Source organism: Littorina saxatilis, linkage group LG1 (genome assembly GCF_037325665.1).
Source record: "Littorina saxatilis isolate snail1 linkage group LG1, US_GU_Lsax_2.0, whole genome shotgun sequence".
NCBI lineage: Eukaryota > Metazoa > Mollusca > Gastropoda > Littorinimorpha > Littorinidae > Littorina > Littorina saxatilis.
Genome location: NC_090245.1, coordinates 111,296,254 through 111,315,553, shown reverse-complemented (window position 1 = coordinate 111,315,553; position 19,300 = coordinate 111,296,254). Strand labels below are relative to the sequence as shown.

The 19,300-nt window shown below is 43.0% G+C and overlaps 1 protein-coding gene across 1 annotated transcript in view; it reads left to right on the top strand.

Annotated features, from left to right (window-relative positions):
* LOC138950078 (gonadotropin-releasing hormone II receptor-like) overlaps nucleotides 1-19,300 on the top strand; it is a 317,174-nt gene that overhangs the window by 286,920 nt on the left and 10,954 nt on the right. Inside the window, exons 4-5 of the mRNA XM_070321856.1 lie at nucleotides 4,920-4,983; nucleotides 8,411-8,499. Of these exons, the coding sequence (XP_070177957.1) occupies nucleotides 4,920-4,983; nucleotides 8,411-8,499 (153 nt within the window). The remainder of the gene's footprint in view (nucleotides 1-4,919; nucleotides 4,984-8,410; nucleotides 8,500-19,300) is intronic.

The following is a 19,300-nucleotide window of genomic DNA, read 5'->3' as shown; positions in this document are numbered from 1 at the left end:
ATATCATATCTATATGTTTTTGGAATCAGGAACCGACAAGGAATAAGATGAAATTGTTTTTAAATCGATTTCGGAAATTTAATTTTGATCATAATTTTTATATTTTTAATTTTCAGAGCTTGTCTTTAATCCAAATATAACATATTTATATGTTTTTGGAATCAGGAAATGATGTAGAATAAGATGAACGTAAATTTGGATCGTTTTATATTAAACAAAAAATCATTACAATTTTCAGATTTTTAATGACCAAAGTCATCAATTAATATTTAAGCCACCAAGCTGAAGTGCGATACCGAAGTCCGGCCTTCGTCGAAGATTGCTTTACAAAAATTTCAATCAATTTGATTGACAAATGAGGGTGTGACAGTGCCGCCTCAACTTTTACAAAAAGCCGGATATGACGTTATCAAAAGTATTTATCGAAAAAATGAAAAAAAGTCCGGGGATATCATTCCCAGGAACTCTTATGTCAAATTTCATAAAGGTCGGTCCAGTAGTTTGGTCTGAATCGCTCTACACACACACACGCACAGACAGACACACACACATACACCACGACCCTCGTCTCGATTCCCCCTCTATGTTAAAACATTTAGTCAAAACTTGACTAAATGTAAAAACTGCGGGTACAATAACAACTGTCCTTAGGCAATGTAAATTTCAATTTCACATAACCCATTAGCGTTTGAAGGGTGTTGCCTGTTGTTAACGGGACCAGGGCAAAACATTGCTGTTGTGTGAGGGCAGAAACTTTGCTGGCAATGACCACACGACATTGCGTACCCAAAACATGATTACATGTACCAATTTGCATACCAAGTTCTTGCTTGTGTTGTGGCAATGTTTCCCACATGACGTAAAAGGCCAGTCACTAGCAAGGGGTGTTTCTGAAACACGTGGACAAGGAGCATGTGTGGGCAGTTTTACGAAGTTTGCCTCTATAAAAGCAAGAACATTCACTCTTGCACAACCCATAAAAACCGACAGAGTTATTTTCGGAGTTTGTCTATTGACATTGTGCACGATTCAGCTCGCTACACAACTGCAGCATTATACTGTTTAGGTTGAAATAATCCCTTATTGACAGATTGCACGATTCAGCTCGCCACACAACTGCAGCATTGTACTGTTTAGGTTGAAATAATCCCTTATTGACAGATTGCACGATTCAGCTCGCCACACAACTGCAGCATTGTACTGTTTAAGTTGAAGTAATCCCGTATTGACAGATTGCACGATTCAGCTCGCCACACAACTGCAGCATTGTACTGTTTAGGTTGAAATAATCCCTTGTTGACAGATTGCACGATTCAGCTCGCCACACCACTGCAAGACTGTACTGTATAGTTTGAAATAATTCTGTATTGTCATTGTGCAAGGTCATGCACTACCTCAGACTAAAATAAGTTCCCGATAATCTGTTTTTGGACGTGCAAGGCGTCGTCCCTTAATGCACTATGCATATAACGCACTCTGATGTTTAGCTTGAAATAATCCTTTATTGGCATTGTGCAAGGTCATGAACTAGCTCAGACTAAAATAAGTTCCCGATGCCCCACTGCACTGTGCATTTAATAACGGTACTGTATAGTTAGGAACAATAATTTATTGGCATTGTGCAAGGTCATGTACTAGCTGTTATCAATTATCTGTCTTATAGGATTTTCACGATGCGCTCTATCGCTCTGTGCAGTTGACGGACTGAACTGTACTGGTAGAAATAGTCTTGTTTCGACATTGCGCGAGGTCCTGTTCCAGCTGTTACGATACTCCCCTGTCGGAATTTAACTTTGCACAGTTGATAATTCAGGAACCTTTAATGACCTCCACAAATGTGCAAAATCTGGTCTTAAAAAGACGGAGTCAAGTTAAAATGGGGGTAAATTGACTAGGGATTGTGAACAGAAAATCTGAGAAAACAGGGTCTTACAATTCTGGGAGTCTTAAATTGGGGAGGGGGGGGGGTCTTGAAGGGGATTTCCGGTGTGCAACCAGAGTGCGACGTGCAAGCGGGTGCACCAGGACACCAGCCCTGAAGCAATGCGACGCAAAACACAGCCATTAAACGAGGCTTAATTCTATACGGTCATTTGGGCCACATCGTTTTGCCCACTTGGCCGAAGGGGGAAGAAGGAAAAGTAGAGGGTAAAGGATAAAAGGAAGAAAAAAAGTAAGTACCTAGCAGACGATACTTCCAGCGGTTGTCTGCAGTTCGCAGGGATGTCTACAGGATACATCGTGGGAGGTACACAGGATTGGCCGAGGTTTACAGGAAGTGGTCCAGACTGCGGTCAGCTGTCTCCTCGAGTGCCATCATTGAGCGCGACAGTTCCTGTAACGACTGTACTTCAGGGGAAACAACAAGCACACACTGTGACTGGGGAGCCCGCGTAAAGAATGCTTCAGTTATGAAAGGGAAAACAAAATGGAGAAAGGGAGGCGGTGGGGGACTGAACTTGAAGATGTACGTTAGGGTCAGTTCAGTACATTGACGTTACTTTCTTTCTGTCTGTCTGTCTTTCTTTCTTTATTTTAAGCTGGCACTTACTTTATTTATTTATTTATTTCTGTCTTTTTGTCCTTCTTTCTTTCTTTCTTTATTTATTTTAAGCTGGCACTTACTTTATTTATTTATTTATTTCTGTCTTTTTGTCCTTCTTTCTTTCTTTCTTTCTTTCTTTCTTTCTTGATTTTAAGCTGGCACTTACTTTCTTTCTTTCTTTCTGTCTTTATTTTTTCTTCTTTTTATATCTAGTCAAGTTTTGACTAAATATTTTAACATCGAGGGGGAATCGAAACGAGGGTCGTGGTGTATGTGTGTTTGTGTGTGTGTGTGTGTGTGTCTGTCTGTGTGTGTGTGTAGAGCGATTCAGACTAAACTACTGGACCGATCTTTATGAAATTTGACATGAGAGTTCCTGGGTATGAAATCCCCGAACGTTTTTTTCATTTTTGTGATAAATGTATTTGATGACGTCATATCCGGCTTTTCGTAAAAGTTGAGGCGGCACTGTCACGCCCTCATTTTTCAACCAAATTGGTTCAAATTGTGGTCAAGTAATCTTCGACGAAGCCCGGGGTTTGGTATTGCATTTCAGCTTGGTGGCTTAAAAATTAATTAATGACTTTGGTCATTAAAAATCGGAAAATTGTAAAAAAAAAATAAAAATTTATAAAACGATTCAAATTTACGTTTATCTTATTCTCCATCATTTGCTGATTCCAAAAACATATAAATATGTTATATTTGGATTAAAAACAAGCTCTGAAAATTAAATATATAAAAATTATTATCAAAATTAAATTGTCCAAATCAATTTAAAAACACTTTCAGCTTATTCCTTGTCGGTTCCTGATTCCAAAAACATATATATATGATATGTTTGGATTAAAAACACGCTCAGAAAGTTAAAACAAAGAGAGGTACAGAAAAGCGTGCTATCCTTCTTAGCGCAACTACTACCCCGCTCTTCTTGTCAATTTCACTGCCTTTGCCATGAGCGGTGGACTGATGATGCTACGAGTATACGGTCTTGCTGAAAAATGGCAGCTACTTGACTAAATATTGTATTTTCGCCTTACGCGACTTGTTTCTTCGTTCTTTCTTTCTTTCTTTCTTTCGTGTACCTGATGTTTAACCTAGATGTGTCTGTGTGTTTGTGTATCTGATGTTTAACCTAGATGTGTCTGTGTGTTTGTGTTATCTGATGTTTAACCTAGATGTGTCTGTGTGTTTGTGTATCTGATGTTTAACCTAGATGTGTCTGTGTGTTTGTGTATCTGATGTCTAACCTAGATGTGTCTGTGTGTTTGTGTATATGATGTCTAACCTAGATGTGTCTGTGTGTTTGTGTATCTGATGTCTAACCTAGCTGTGTCTGTGTGTTTGTGTACCTGATGTCTAACCTAGATGTGTCTGTGTGTTTGTGTATATGATGTCTAACCTAGATGTGTCTGTGTGTTTGTGTATCTGATGTTTAACCTAGATGTGTCTGTGTGTTTGTGTATCTGATGTTTAACCTAGCTGTGTCTGTGTGTTTGTGTATCTGATGTCTAACCTAGCTGTGTCTGTGTGTTTGTGTATCTGATGTTTAACCTAGATGTGTCTGTGTGTTTGTGTATCTGATGTTTAACCTAGCTGTGTCTGTGTGTTTGTGTATCTGATGTTTAACCTAGCTGTGTCTGTGTGTTTGTGTATCTGATGTTTAACTAGCTGTGTCTGTGTGTTTGTGTACCTGATGTTTAACCTAGATGTGTCTGTGTGTTTGTGTATCTGATGTTTAACCTAGCTGTGTCTGTGTGTTTGTGTACCTGATGTTTAACCTAGCTGTGTCTGTGTGTTTGTGTATCTGATGTCTAACCTAGCTGTGTCTGTGTGTTTGTGTATCTGATGTTTAACCTAGATGTGTCTGTGTGTTTGTGTATCTGATGTTTAACCTAGATGTGTCTGTGTGTTTGTGTATCTGATGTCTAACCTAGATGTGTCTGTGTGTTTGTGTATATGATGTCTAACCTAGCTGTGTCTGTGTGTTTGTGTATCTGATGTCTAACCTAGCTGTGTCTGTGTGTTTGTGTATCTGATGTCTAACCTAGATGTGTCTGTGTGTTTGTGTATATGATGTCTAACCTAGATGTGTCTGTGTGTTTGTGTATCTGATGTCTAACCTAGCTGTGTCTGTGTGTTTGTGTATCTGATGTTTAACCTAGATGTGTCTGTGTGTTTGTGTATCTGATGTTTAACCTAGCTGTGTCTGTGTGTTTGTGTATCTGATGTCTAACCTAGCTGTGTCTGTGTGTTTGTGTATCTGATGTCTAACCTAGCTGTGTCTGTGTGTTTGTGTATCTGATGTCTAACCTAGATGTGTCTGTGTGTTTGTGTATCTGATGTCTAACCTAGCTGTGTCTGTGTGTTTCAGTGGGTGCCTTCATCCTATGCTGGACGCCTTATTTCGTCATGTCGACATGGTACTGGTTTGACCGGTGAGTCGTCATCAAATGCTATGGTTGGCGGATTATGTCAAATGTGACAATTTTCTCTCGTATTTTGAAGAGTCGTTTGTGTGGGTGGGGGGTACATGTGTGTGTGTGTGTGTGTGTGTGTGTGTGTGTGTTTGTGTGAGTGTGCAAAATAACCTTATATTGATCTTTTATTTGTATATTTTAACCAACACGGTACCACAAAATTTATACACAGGTACGCCAAAAAGGGTGTTTGAGTCAATGCGCAAGAAATGTCAATGCAAAAGAAAAGCCAGAAAAGAAAACAAAAGAGAACACACAGACAGACGAAAGGCCGGGATAAAAAATAATAAAAAAATAAGAAGAAGAACAGGAAAGTACAAGATGTAAAGAACGAAAAGAACGAGAAAAAATGTGCCAGAAAGCAGTTCATATCCCGAGCACGTCCTTTAAATGTCAAGAAAAAAAGTTGGGGAAAACTCCAATTTGCGGACTTGGAATGCACGGTACAGAAATCTACTCTGATCAGCCAAGAAGCCTCATCATACAGTTGACAACATTTGAAAATAATGCAGTTTGCCAAGTTCTCTCTACGTCGTTTATCAGTGACAAGGACAGCGGCTTGTATCTGTGCGTGCACAGCATTCCAGGCTCGCTTTTCGGTTCAAGAGCAGTGCACATTACGGATCATACGGATGAATAGCCAACGAGTCGGGCATTTTGCTGGGCGAATCTCAGCAGTGACAGGTCGAAATATGAGGCCAGGACTGGAATTCCGGATAGCGGAACATCTAGCAATGAGATGTAGATATATATCTTATGTGTAGCACGATCTGCCTGCTATACAGGTCTCATGGCTGCTTAGTCGTGTTAATAATTTCAACTACCTGTCCAGGTAATGTCTGTTCAGTGTCTTGTTTTGAACGTCTACCGTAATTACTTATTCGTTGTGCATGTTGCCATTGATTGACCTCCGTTAGAATATCATACAGTAAACCACGCTAAAAGAAGGTTTGTGTCAAAATGTTCATGTTTGCAAACATTTGCCGAATTTATATGTGTTGCGAACCATAGATATGCAAGTTCTTAGCTGTCCTTTGCACTGAAAAAGTCCAAATAATGTCATGGGTATTTTAAATGTAAAATCTTAGATCTGCCCAGGCGTTAACATGGGATACAACCATCCCTACACTTGGTCATGCCCAGGCGTTAACATGGGATACAACCATCCCTACACTTGGTCATGCCCAGGCGTTAACATGGGATAAAACCATCCCTACACTTGGTCATGCCCAGGCGTTAACATGGGATACAACCATCCCTACACTTGGTCATGCCCAGGCGTTAACATGGGATACAACCATCCCTACACTTGGTCATGCCCAGGCGTTAACATGGGATAAAACCATGCCTACACTTGGTCATGCCCAGGCGTTAACATGGGATACAACCATCCCTACACTTGGTCATGCCCAGGCGTTAACATGGGATACAACCATGCCTACACTTGGTCATGCCCAGGCGTTAACATGGGATACAACCATGACTACACTTGGTCATGCCCAGGCGTTAACATGGGATACAACCATCCCTACACTTGGTCATGCCCAGGCGTTAACATGGGATACAACCATGCCTACACTTGGTCATGCCCAGGCGTTAACATGGGATACAACCATCCCTACACTTGGTCATGCCCAGGCGTTAACATGGGATACAACCATCCCTACACTTGGTCATGCCCAGGCGTTAACATGGGATACAACCATCCCTACACTTGGTCATGCCCTGGCGTTAACATGGGATAAAACCATGCCTACACTGGGTCATGCCCAGGCGTTAACATGTCATACAACCATCCCTACACTTGGTCATGCCCAGGCGTTAACATGGGATACAACCATCCCTACACTTGGTCATGCCCAGGCGTTAACATGGGATACAACCATCCCTACACTTGGTCATGCCCAGGCGTTAACATGGGATACAACCATCCCTACACTTGGTCATGCCCAGGCGTTAACATGGGATACAACCATCCCTACACTTGGTCACATATACACATCCAACAGCAGTGGGTGCTCTGTGTGCACACAGAAAATGTTGGTGAAATACTTTCGTAAATTTCAATAGTATGGATTTTTAAAATTTGTATCTTAAGAACTAATTCACCAAAAACGTTCAAGACACCAAAGCAAGCAGTCAGGAGTTTGATTATTGGTATGTGTCAAAGTGGAAGGATACTCGTACTCTATATGAAAGCCTGCAACCAAGTCTGTGGCGGTGAAGACGAAGGTGTGGGCGGTAAGGTCTGTAGCTATAAGATTCACCCACACGTTGCCCATCATACCAAACATTGTAAGAGGATGGTCAGACAAACCATACCAAACATTGTAAGAGGATCAAGGACTTCATCAGAAATGTCATGCTTGGTCGAACAGAGTTATGATTTGAGCGAGTTCTTACAAGTCACACAGTGCAAGTCACACAGTGCAAGTCACACAGTACAAGTCACACAGTGCAAGTCACACAGTGCAAGTCACACAGTACAAGTCACACAGTACAAGTCACACAGTGCAAGTCACACAGTGCAAGTCACACAGTACAAGTCACACAGTGCAAGTCACACAGTACAAGTCACACAGTACAAGTCACACAGTACAAGTCACACAGTACAAGTCACACAGTACAAGTCACACAGTACAAGTCACACAGTACAAGTCACACAGTACAAGTCACACAGTGCAAGTCACACAGTACAAGTCACACAGTGCAAGTCACACAGTGCAAGTCACACAGTACAAGTCACACAGTGCAAGTCACACAGTACAAGTCACACAGTACAAGTCACACAGTACAAGTCACACAGTGCAAGTCACACAGTGCAAGTCACACAGTACAAGTCACACAGTACAAGTCACACAGTACAAGTCACACAGTGCAAGTCACACAGTGCAAGTCACACAGTACAAGTCACACAGTGCAAGTCACACAGTGCAAGCTCCCAAAGACCATGCTTACCCTGTCACACAGTGCAAGCTCCCAAAGACCATGCTTACCCTGTCGCACAGTGCAAGCTCCCAAAGACCATGCTTACCCTGTCGCACAGTACAAGCTCCCAAAGACCATGCTTACCCTGTCGCACAGTGCAAGCTCCCAAAGACCATGCTTACTCTGTCGCAGAAAATCATGCGCCAAACAATCGAAAGTCAGAATGCAAACCAAACAAATCCAAAAACATTCATGCGATCCAATTTCACAGCAGGGTGTTTTCATTATGTTTTACCATGTTGATTTTCTTCTTTTGTGCAGTGCATCTGCACTACAATTTCCTTTCAGAAGAAACCTGGCCAAATCACGATTCTGTGTGGTCAAATTTGCGTGATATCCGATTTTTACAGCAGAGTGTGGTCACGAAAGCTAACATTGCTGTTTTTATTTTGTGCAGGGCTTCTGCGAGTCAGATTGATCCGAAAATACAACGGGGTCTATTTCTATTTGCGGTGTCCAACTCCTGCATAAATCCTATCGTTTATGGTGAGTTTCGACATAGTCACATAATGCTACGCATCATATGACATGGGGTCCTGATTTGGCCTCGACATAGTCACATAATGCTACGCATCATATGACATGGGGTCCTGATTTGGCCTATATGGTCCGCTGGACCCAACAAGCAACAAGAATCAAATGACATCAAATCATTTGACATGTATATATTTTGTATATAACATAATCCAATTATTGTTTAATTAGATAAGTGCTAATTGCTAGATGCGGCTTTTACGTGTAATGACAATGTAGTTTTATTTACAATACTTTCAAGAAAAGTGCATGACTATTTGTATGCCTGAAGTACAACCTCAGGACCATTTTAGCGCTAGCCAATGTATGAGAACGTTGACGCTTTTGTTTTGAAGAAGAAAAAACACGGTCGTGCGGTTGGTTCGCTAGTCTCTATAGAGGAGTGCTTGTAGTTTACATATCAAAGTAAATGTTGTACGCTTGGCTGGCGAGAGCGACAGGGTCTTCATGTATGCATGCTCTTTTCCAGGCGTGACGGCTTGTCAATCTCCATATAAGAACGGAGATCGATTATGCTCTGATGGAAAAATCCATTTTGCCTGCTAGTTTTTGCATGAACATCTGTGCTTGTCGTTCGCTCAAGTTTTCTTTCGTGTTTTTCACCGAGTTATTTATTTTTGTTATATATTTTTTTTGGTCTCCCTTAGTAATCGTTTGCTGCATGAAAAAAAATTTGGTTATATATCGCTTCATTGGACAGAAAAACCCCAGCCGCATGTTCTTGGCAAGTATGGATTTGCTTTGAACTCCTGCGCTGAAAAGATGTAGTTGGAATAATGTTATTTATAGCTGCGTGGAGGTAGTAATATATCACAGCATAATCACTTTCCTGTACGCTCATGTAGAAGGAATGACGTATTCAATACAGAATCACAGCATTCCTTGCACGGCCTGCACATTCACACGTAGCCAGACAGACAGACAGACAGACAGACAGACAGACATACCTATCAGCTGACCGCGCCTGCACGTCTGACAGACAGACAGGAACACCCCCCCACACACACACACACACACACAAATACACACACACACACACACACACACACGTACACACACACACACACACACACACACACATACACACACACACACAAACCACTATAATTCACATATCGTGAGCGTGCATGGTGCCTCAAAAGGAAAGTTTATATAACAACAGTCTCCAATTGGTTCTACGATAGATTACAATCCTAACTTACTTCACTAACCACGACACTGCAGCTACAACAACAACAACAACAACAACAACAACAACAACAACAACAATTCTAAATACGTAGTGGGTAAACAAAGAAAATACTATGGTTCAGGCAGTTTCCCTGGGGATTTGTTGTTGTTGTTCTCATTATTCCTATAATAGTTTTTTTCTTTTTTTCTTTATTCCATTACTCCACAACTCACAGTTTGAACAGCCGCGCGTTTTCAAGACAAGTTCCCTCCCCCCTCACGTCGTTTTCATTTCAGCATGGCTTCTAGCTTGCATGTTTTGATGCTGCTTCTATTTGATGTAAAAGTAAGAAACAAAACACACACAAATTGGAAATTACCAGCTGAGTGTCTGTCTGACTGTGCCTTGTTTGTTTATTCTTTTCTTTGTTCGATTGTATTGTGGGTCCTCAGAGACATGGGTTTTGTACGTTGACGAAAGACAACGGCGTTGACGCTGCTACACAAAAAAGAAACAAAAACCAAACAAAAAGAAGAAAAACACCGTTGAAAGCAAGACGTTGATCCCCTGCATTGACAGGCACAGTAACAGCGCAAGAAAGATTCTGTACACGGCTTACGCAATTACACTAATGAGTAAATCACGCCATCCTCTGTTTGTGTCTTCGCACGAAGAGCATGTAAATCAGCAAGATAGGACTACACATCATACACCCCAGTGTAGCTCTATAGAAGGCAGTCCCGGATTTGTTATCTGCCTTCCCCTACTTTCCTAACATTTCACTTGTATATACTTGGAGAGAAAATAAACGAGACGAAATCCTCTTTGATACTTTGATAACTTTGGAACTGCACAACATACATCCCAGTGTAACTCTAGCAGGCAGTCCGGGATTTGTTATCTGCCTTTCCCAATTTAAAAAAACAAAACTGTTAACATTTATATACCTGGAGAAGAAAACAGACAAAATCCACTTTGATACTTTTGAACTGCACGACATAAACCCCAGTGTAACTCGAGCAGGCAGTCCGAGATTTGTTATCTGCCTGTCCCTACTTTTTTTTTAAACTTTTAACATTTATATACCTGGAGAAGAAAACAAAACAAAATCCACTTTGATACTTTGATACCCGCGGAACTAATATTTCTAGATCTCTTAAAATCTCCCAAGGACAAAGTTAAAGCTAGATGCATTTTTCTTTGTTCTTCTTCGTCTTCTTTTGAAATGAAAAGATGGCCAATGAAAAGCAGGATGCATATCTCATTGTACCCTTACTTCTTCCTTAGAAAATCTGGGCATAATACCACAGAACCTTTTGTCATTAACCTTTAAATTATTCGCCTCAGTTTTGCCAGATGTGTTCGGAATACGAATGAGGCAAATTGGCAGCTTGCTTCATTTGTCACTGTTGCACTGCCTGCCCCCTGTACATGCTAGCAGACAGAAGATGCAGCGGGTGGTTGATAGCAAGGGGCTTCCATTCCGTGTTCCCTTTTTTCTTTTACAGTTTTAAGAACGAGGAAATACAAGGTCAAGCTAAATGCGAGGACAATTTCTGTCGTGAATGTTGAATTATTCATCATAAGTATGGTCGTATTTAATGCACATTCCTTCCCGAGTAAACAGATCGGCACACCATCTTAGAGCTGACCAGGCTATGACTGGGGGTAATACCATCTTAGAGCTGACCAGGCTATGACTAGGGGTAATACCATCTTAGAGCTGACCAGGCCATGACTAGGGGTAATACCATCTTAGAGCCGACCAGGCTATGACTAGGGGTAATACCATCTTAGAGCTGACCAGGCTATGACTAGGGGTAATACCATCTTAGAGCCGACCAGGCTATGACTGGGGGTAATACCATCTTAGAGCTGACCAGGCTATGACTAGGGGTAATACCATCTTAGAGCTGACCAGGCCATGACTAGGGGTAATACCATCTTAGAGCTGACCAGGCCATGACTAGGGGTAACACCATCTTAGAGCTGACCAGGTTATGGCTAGGGGTAATACCATCTTAGAGCTGACCAGGCCATGACTAGGGGTAATACCATCTTAGAGCTGACCAGGTTATGACTAGGGGTAATACCATCTTAGAGCTGACCAGGTTATGACTAGGGGTAATACCATCTTAGAGCTGACCAGGCTATGACTAGGGGTAATACCATCTTAGAGCTTATGACTAGGGGTAATACCATCTTAGAGCTGACCAGGCTATGACTAGGGGTAATACCATCTTAGAGCTGACCAGGTTATGACTAGGGGTAATACCATCTTAGAGCTGACCAGGCTATGACCAGAGGTAATACCATCTTAGAGCTGACCAGGCTATGACTAGGGGTAATACCATCTTAGAGCTGACCAGGCTATGGCTAGAGGTAATACCATCTTAGAGCTGACCAGGCTATGACTAGAGGTAATATCATCTTAGAGCTGACCAGGTTATGACTAGGGGTAATACCATCTTAGAGCTGATCAGGCTATGACTAGAGGTAATATCATCTTAGAGCTGACCAGGTTATGACTAGGGGTAATACCATCTTAGAGCTGACCAGGCTATGATTAGAAGTAATATCATCTTAGAGCTGACCAGGTTATGACTAGGGGTAACACCATCTTAGAGCTGACCAGGCTATGACTAGGGGTAATACCATCTTAGAGCTGACCAGGTTATGACTAGGGGTAATACCATCTTAGAGCTGACCAGGCTATGACTAGGGGTAATACCATCTTAGAGCTGACCAGGCTATGACTAGGGGTAACACCATCTTAGAGCTGACCAGGCTAAAACTAGGGGAAATACCATCTTAGAGCAGACCAGGCTATGACTAGTGGTAATACCATCTTAGAGCTGACCAGGCTATGACGAGGGGTAATACCATCTTAGAGCTGACCAGGCTACGACTAGGGGTAACACCACCTTAGAGCTGACCAGGCTATGACTAGGGGTAATACCATCTTAGAGCTGACCAGGCTATGGCTAGGGAAAATACCATCTTAGAGCTGACCAGGCTATGACTAGGGGTAATACCATCTTAGAGCTGACCAGGTTATGACTAGGGGTAATACCATCTTAGAGCTGACCAGGCTATGACTAGAGGTAAAACCATCTTAGAGCTGATCAGGCTATGACTAGGGGTAACACCATCTTAGAGGTGACCAGGTTATGACTAGGGGTAATACCATCTTAGAGCTGACCAGGCTATGACTAGGGGTAATACCATCTTAGAGCTGACCAGGATATGACTAGGGGTAACACCATCTTAGAGATGACCAGGCTATGACGAGGGGTAATACCATCTTAGAGCTGACCAGGTTATGACTAGGGGTAACACAATCTTAGAGCTGACCAGGCTATGACTAGGGGAAATACCATCTTAGAGCTGACCAGGCTATGACTAGGAGTAATACCATCTTAGAGCTGACCAGGCTACGACTAGGGGTAACACCACCTTAGAGCTGACCAGGCTATGACTAGGGGTAATACCATCTTAGAGCTGACCAGGCTATGACTAGGTGTAATACCATCTTAGAGCTGACCAGGTTATGACTAGGGGTAATACCATCTTAGAGCTGACCAGGCTATGACTAGGGGTAATACCATCTTAGAGCTGACCAGGCTATGACTAGGGGTAATACCATCTTAGAGCTGACCAGGTTATGACTAGGGGTAACACCATCTTAGAGCTCACCAGGCTATGACTAGGGGTAATATCATCTTAGAGTTGACCAGGCTATGACTAGGGGTAACACCATCTTAGATCTGACCAGGCTATGACTAGGGGTAACACAATCTTAGACCTGACCAGGTTATGACTAGGGGTAACACCATCTTAGAGCTGGCCAGGTTATGACTAGGCGGTAATACCATCTTAGAGCTGAACAGGTTATAACTAGGGGTAATACCATCTTAGAGCTGACCAGGCTATGACTAGGGGTAATGCCATCTTAGAGCTGACCAGGTTATGACTAGGGGAACTACCATCTTAGAGCTGACCAGGTTATGACTAGGGGTAACACCATCTTAGAGCTCACCAGGCTATGACTAGGGGTAATATCATCTTAGAGTTGACCAGGCTATGACTAGGGGTAACACCATCATAGAGCTGACCAGGCTATGACTAGGTGTAACACCATCTTAGAGCTGACCAGGCTATGACTAGGGGTAACACCATCTTAGAGCTGACCAGGCTATGACTAGGGGTAATACCATCTTAGAGCTGACCAGGCTATGACTAGGGGTAACACCATCTTAGAGCTGACCAGGTTATGACTAGGGGTAACACCATCTTAGAGCTGACCAGGCTATGACTAGGGGTAACACCATCTTAGAGCTGACCAGGTTATGACTAGGGGTAACACCATCTTAGAGCTGACCAGGCTATGACTAGGGGTAATACCATCTTAGAGCTGACCAGGCTATGACTAGGGGTAACACCATCTTAGAGCTGACCAGGTTATGACTAGGGGTAATACCATCTTAGATCTGACCAGGCTATGACGAGGGGTAATACCATCTTAGAGCTGACCAGGTTATGACTAGGGGTAATACCATCTTAGGTCTGACCAGGCTTAGCTATGGGATAAGACCATCTTAGGTCTGACCAGGCTATGACGAGGGGTAATACCATCTTAGAGCTGACCAGGTTATGACTAGGGGTAATACCATCCTAGAGCTGGCCAGGCTATGACTAGGGGTAATACCATCTTAGAGCTGGCCAGGCTATGACTAGGGGTAATACCATCTTAGAGCTGGCCAGGCTATGACTAGGGGTAATACCATCTTAGAGCTGACCAGGCTATGACTAGGGGTAATACCATCTTAGAGCTGGCCAGGCTATGACTAGGGGTAATACCATCTTAGATCTGACCAGGCTATGACGAGGGGTAATACCATCTTAGAGCTGACCAGGCTATGACTAGGGGTAACACCATCTTAGAGCTGACCAGGCTATGACTAGGGGTAATACCATCTTAGAGCTGACCAGGCTATGACTAGGGGTAATACAATCTTAGAGCTGACCAGGTTATGACTAGGGGTAATACCATCTTAGAGCTTATGACTAGGGGTAATACCATCTTAGAGCTGGCCAGGCTATGACTAGGGGTAATACCATCTTAGAGCTGGCCAGGCTATGACTAGGGGTAATACCATCTTAGAGCTGACCAGGCTATGACTAGGGGTAACACCATCTTAGAGCTGACCAGGCTAAGACTAGGGGAAATACCATCTTAGAGCTGACCAGGCTATGACTAGGAGTAATACCATCTTAGAGCAGACCAGGCTATGACTAGTGGTAATACCATCTTAGAGCTGACCAGGCTACGACTAGGGGTAACACCACCTTAGAGCTGACCAGGCTATGACTAGGGGTAATACCATCTTAGAGCTGACCAGGCTATGGCTAGGGAAAATACCATCTTAGAGCTGACCAGGCTATGACTAGGGGTAATACCATCTTAGAGCTGACCAGGTTATGGCTAGAGGTAATACCACCTTAGAGCTGACCAGGCTATGACTAGAGGTAAAACCATCTTAGAGCTGATCAGGCTATGACTAGGGGTAATACCATCTTAGAGCTGACCAGGTTATGACTAGGGGTAATACCATCTTAGAGCTGACCAGGCTATGACTAGGGGTAATACCATCTTAGAGCTGACCAGGATATGACTAGGGGTAACACCATCTTAGAGATGACCAGGCTATGACTAGGGGTAATACCATCTTAGAGCTGACCAGGCTATGACTAGAGGTAACACCATCTTAGAGCTGACCAGGCTAAAACTAGGGGAAATACCATCTTAGAGCTGACCAGGCTATGACTAGGAGTAATACCATCTTAGAGCTGACCAGGCTACGACTAGGGGTAACACCACCTTAGAGCTGACCAGGCTATGACTAGGGGTAATACCATCTTAGAGCTGACCAGGCTATGGCTAGGGGTAACACCATGTCAGAGCTGACCAGGTTATGACTAGGGGTAATACCATCTTAGATCTGACCAGGCTATGATGAGGGGTAATACCATCTTAGAGCTGACCAGGCTATGACTAGGGGTAATACCATCTTAGATCTGACCAGGCTATGACGAGGGGTAATACCATCTTAGATCTGACCAGGCTATGACGAGGGGTAATACCATCTCAGAGCTGGCCAGGTTATGACTAGGGGTAACACCATCTCAGAGCTGGCCAGGCTATGACAAGGGGTAACACCATCTCAGAGCTGGCCAGGCTATGACTAGGGGAAATACCATCTTAGAGCTGGCCAGGCTATGACTAGGGGTAACACCATCTTAGATCTGACCAGGCTATGACTAGGGGTAATACCATCTCCGAGCTGGCCAGGCTATGACTAGGGGTAACACCATCTTAGAGCTGACCAGGCCATGACTAGGGGTAACACCATCTTAGAGCTGACCAGGCCATGACTAGGGGTAACACCATCTTAGAGCTGACCAGGCTATGACTAGGGGTAATACCATCTTAGATCTGACCAGGCTATGACTAGGGGTAATACCATCTTAGAGCCGACCAGGCTATGACTAGGGGTAATACCATCTTAGAGCTGACCAGGCTATGACTAGGGGTAATACCATCTTAGAGCTGACCAGGTTATGACTAGGGGTAACACCATCTTAGAGCTGACCAGGCTATGACTAGGGGTAATACCATCTTAGAGCTGGCCAGGCTTTCCCATGGGATAAGATCATCACTCCACTTGGAAACATACAACAATAAGCACCCTGACTGCTCTGAGATGGTGTTATCCCTAGTCAAAGCCTGGCCAGCACTGAGATGGTGTTACCCCTAGTCATAGCCTGATCAGCTCTAATATGGTATTACCCCTAGTCATAGCCTGGCCAGCTCTAATATGGTATTACCCCTAGTCATAGCCTGGTCAGCTCTGAGATGGTGTTACCCCTAGTCATAGCCTGGTCAGCTCTAAGATGGTATTACCCCTAGTCATAACCTGGTCAGCTCTAAGATGGTATTACCTCTAGCCATAGCCTGGTCAGCTCTAAGATGGTGTTACCCCTAGTCATAGCCTGGTCAGCTCTGAGATGGTGTTACCCCTAGTCATAGCCTGGTCAGCTCTGAGATGGTGTTACCCCTAGTCATAGCCTGGTCAGCTCTAAGATGGTATTACCTCTAGCCATAGCCTGGTCAGCTCTAAGATGGTATTACCCCTAGTCATAGCCTGGTCAGCTCTGAGATGGTGTTACCCCTAGTCATAGCCTGGTCAGCTCTGAGATGGTGTTACCCCTAGTCATAGCCTGGTCAGCTCTGAGATGGTGAGCCGCACTGTCTAGAGTGGAAGGATTGTGCCTTAAAGCTGCAGAAGACAGAGCAGGGGTTGACAAACGCGGACTACTTGTGTCATGTCATTTCCATTGGTCACGTAAGACACATAAGGTACATCAAGGGTTCACAGCTCTGAGTATGTCATTATTTCGTTTATTGTTCTCCCCATAGGTTGATCTCCATACTCTCAGAACAAATATGCACGTACCTAACTTTGTTTTTCAATCAGAGAATTCGAGGTGTAGCGAAGAGCTGACAAGTTGGACTAATCTGTTGTAAGGTTTTTCATTGTTGTCGTAAATTTTGATCCCGAAATGAAAGCCATAGAAGACAGAATCAAAAAACAAGAATCGTAGGTTTTTGGAACGTTTGATTATTGAAAAAACAAAACGTTACATTCACAGTACGTCGATCCAGTGTAACGTTTTGTTTTGTCAATAATTAAACGTTCCAATAACCTACAATTCTTGTTTTGTGATTCTGAACTTTGGAACGTTAGCAGTCTGTCCTTCATTTGGATGAAGAAGGGTTGACAGGATGGGCTTTTCATGTCCTTCATTTGGAATTTGTTTTGACAAGAATTGCAAGTCATAGAAGGGAGAAAAAAGGCTGACAAGGCGGACTATTCTGTCGTTTCAGGAATGTTTACGGCGGCGTTCAGACGAGAGCGACGCAAGTGGAGATTGTGGCTGAAGCGAAAGTTGGGGCTGAAGGGTTTTCTGTCCCGCAGCACTCACTACTGCTCGGCGAAGCTCATGTGAATCTCCCGCCTTTCAAAGGAAACACTGTCACCTCATAAACTCGTAACGCCTAGCACATGCTTGTCAAGACTTTAACTCACATTTTGGTACGCTTCTGGAGACTTTAACCCGATTTTTTTCTACCTGAGGTTTCTTTGGACTTCAGACCTGTGACACATGCGCATTCTCTTCGCTGTTGCTTGTAAGACAACACCTGTTTCCGGTTTCTTTTCCTTTGCCTGCGAATTTTTCACTGTGTCAGCTGGTATGTTGGCGTTAACTATTGAACAAAATCTGTGACCCCGAAGTGCACGTGAAATCAGACTCGTTTTTATATTTAGTCAAGTTTTGACTAAATATTTTAACATCGAGGGGGAATCGAAACGAGGGTCGTGGTGTATGTGCGTGCGTGTGTGCGTGCGTGTGTGTGTGTGTGTGTGTGTGTAGAGCGATTCAGACTAAACTACTGGACCGATCTTTATGAAATTTGACATGAGAGTTCCTGGGTATGAAATCCCCGAACGTTTTTTTCATTTCTTTGATAAATGTCTTTGATGACGTCATATCCGGCTTTTCGTGAAAGTTGAGGCGGCACTGTCACGCCCTCATTTTTCAACCAAATTGGTTCAAATTTTGGTCAAGTAATCTTCGACGAAGCCCGGGGTTCGGTATTGCATTTCAGCTTGGTGGCTTAAAAATTAATTAATGACTTTGGTCATTAAAAATCGGAAAATTGTAAAAAAAAAATAAAAATTTATAAAACGATCCAAATTTACGTTTATCTTATTCTCCATCATTTTCTGATTCCAAAAACATATAAATATGTTATATTCGGATTAAAAACAAGCTCTGAAAATTAAATATATAAAAATTATTATCAAAATTAAATTGTCCAAATCAATTTAAAAACACTTTCATCTTATTCCTTGTCGGTTCCTGATTCCAAAAACATATAGATATGATATGTTTGGATTAAAAACACGCTCAGAAAGTTAAAACAAAGAGAGGTACAGAAAAGCGTGCTATCCTTCTTAGCGCAACTACTACCCCGCTCTTCTTGTCAATTTCACTGCCTTTGCCATGAGCGGTGGCCTGACGATGCTACGAGTAAAATGGCATTGCGTTCAGTTTCATTCTGTGAGTTCGACAGCTACTTGACTAAATATTGTATTTTCGCCTTACGCGACTTGTTGATTTCTTCAGTTTGCCTTATTTCGCTCTTTGCATTTCTTCGACGCTTAATGCATTCATTCCAAAGATATGCCCTTCGAGAGTGCAACAAATACTTAATGCAAACATGTCTTCTTTCTTCAACGCACGTGTTATACAGTCGGGGATCCAATCTTGTAGTGAGTATGTATGCCAGAGACTGTTGTGAAGTGACTGTGTAGGAAACGCTTGGTCGTCAGGCCTTTTGGTGTTGCTTTTATTCTGTGTTCTTCCAGCACACTGTTGACCGTGTGTTTGGTGGGCCTAGTGCAGGCTTGATGCCAGCCAGGCCACGATTCCCTGGCCGACAGAGTAGAGTAGTCG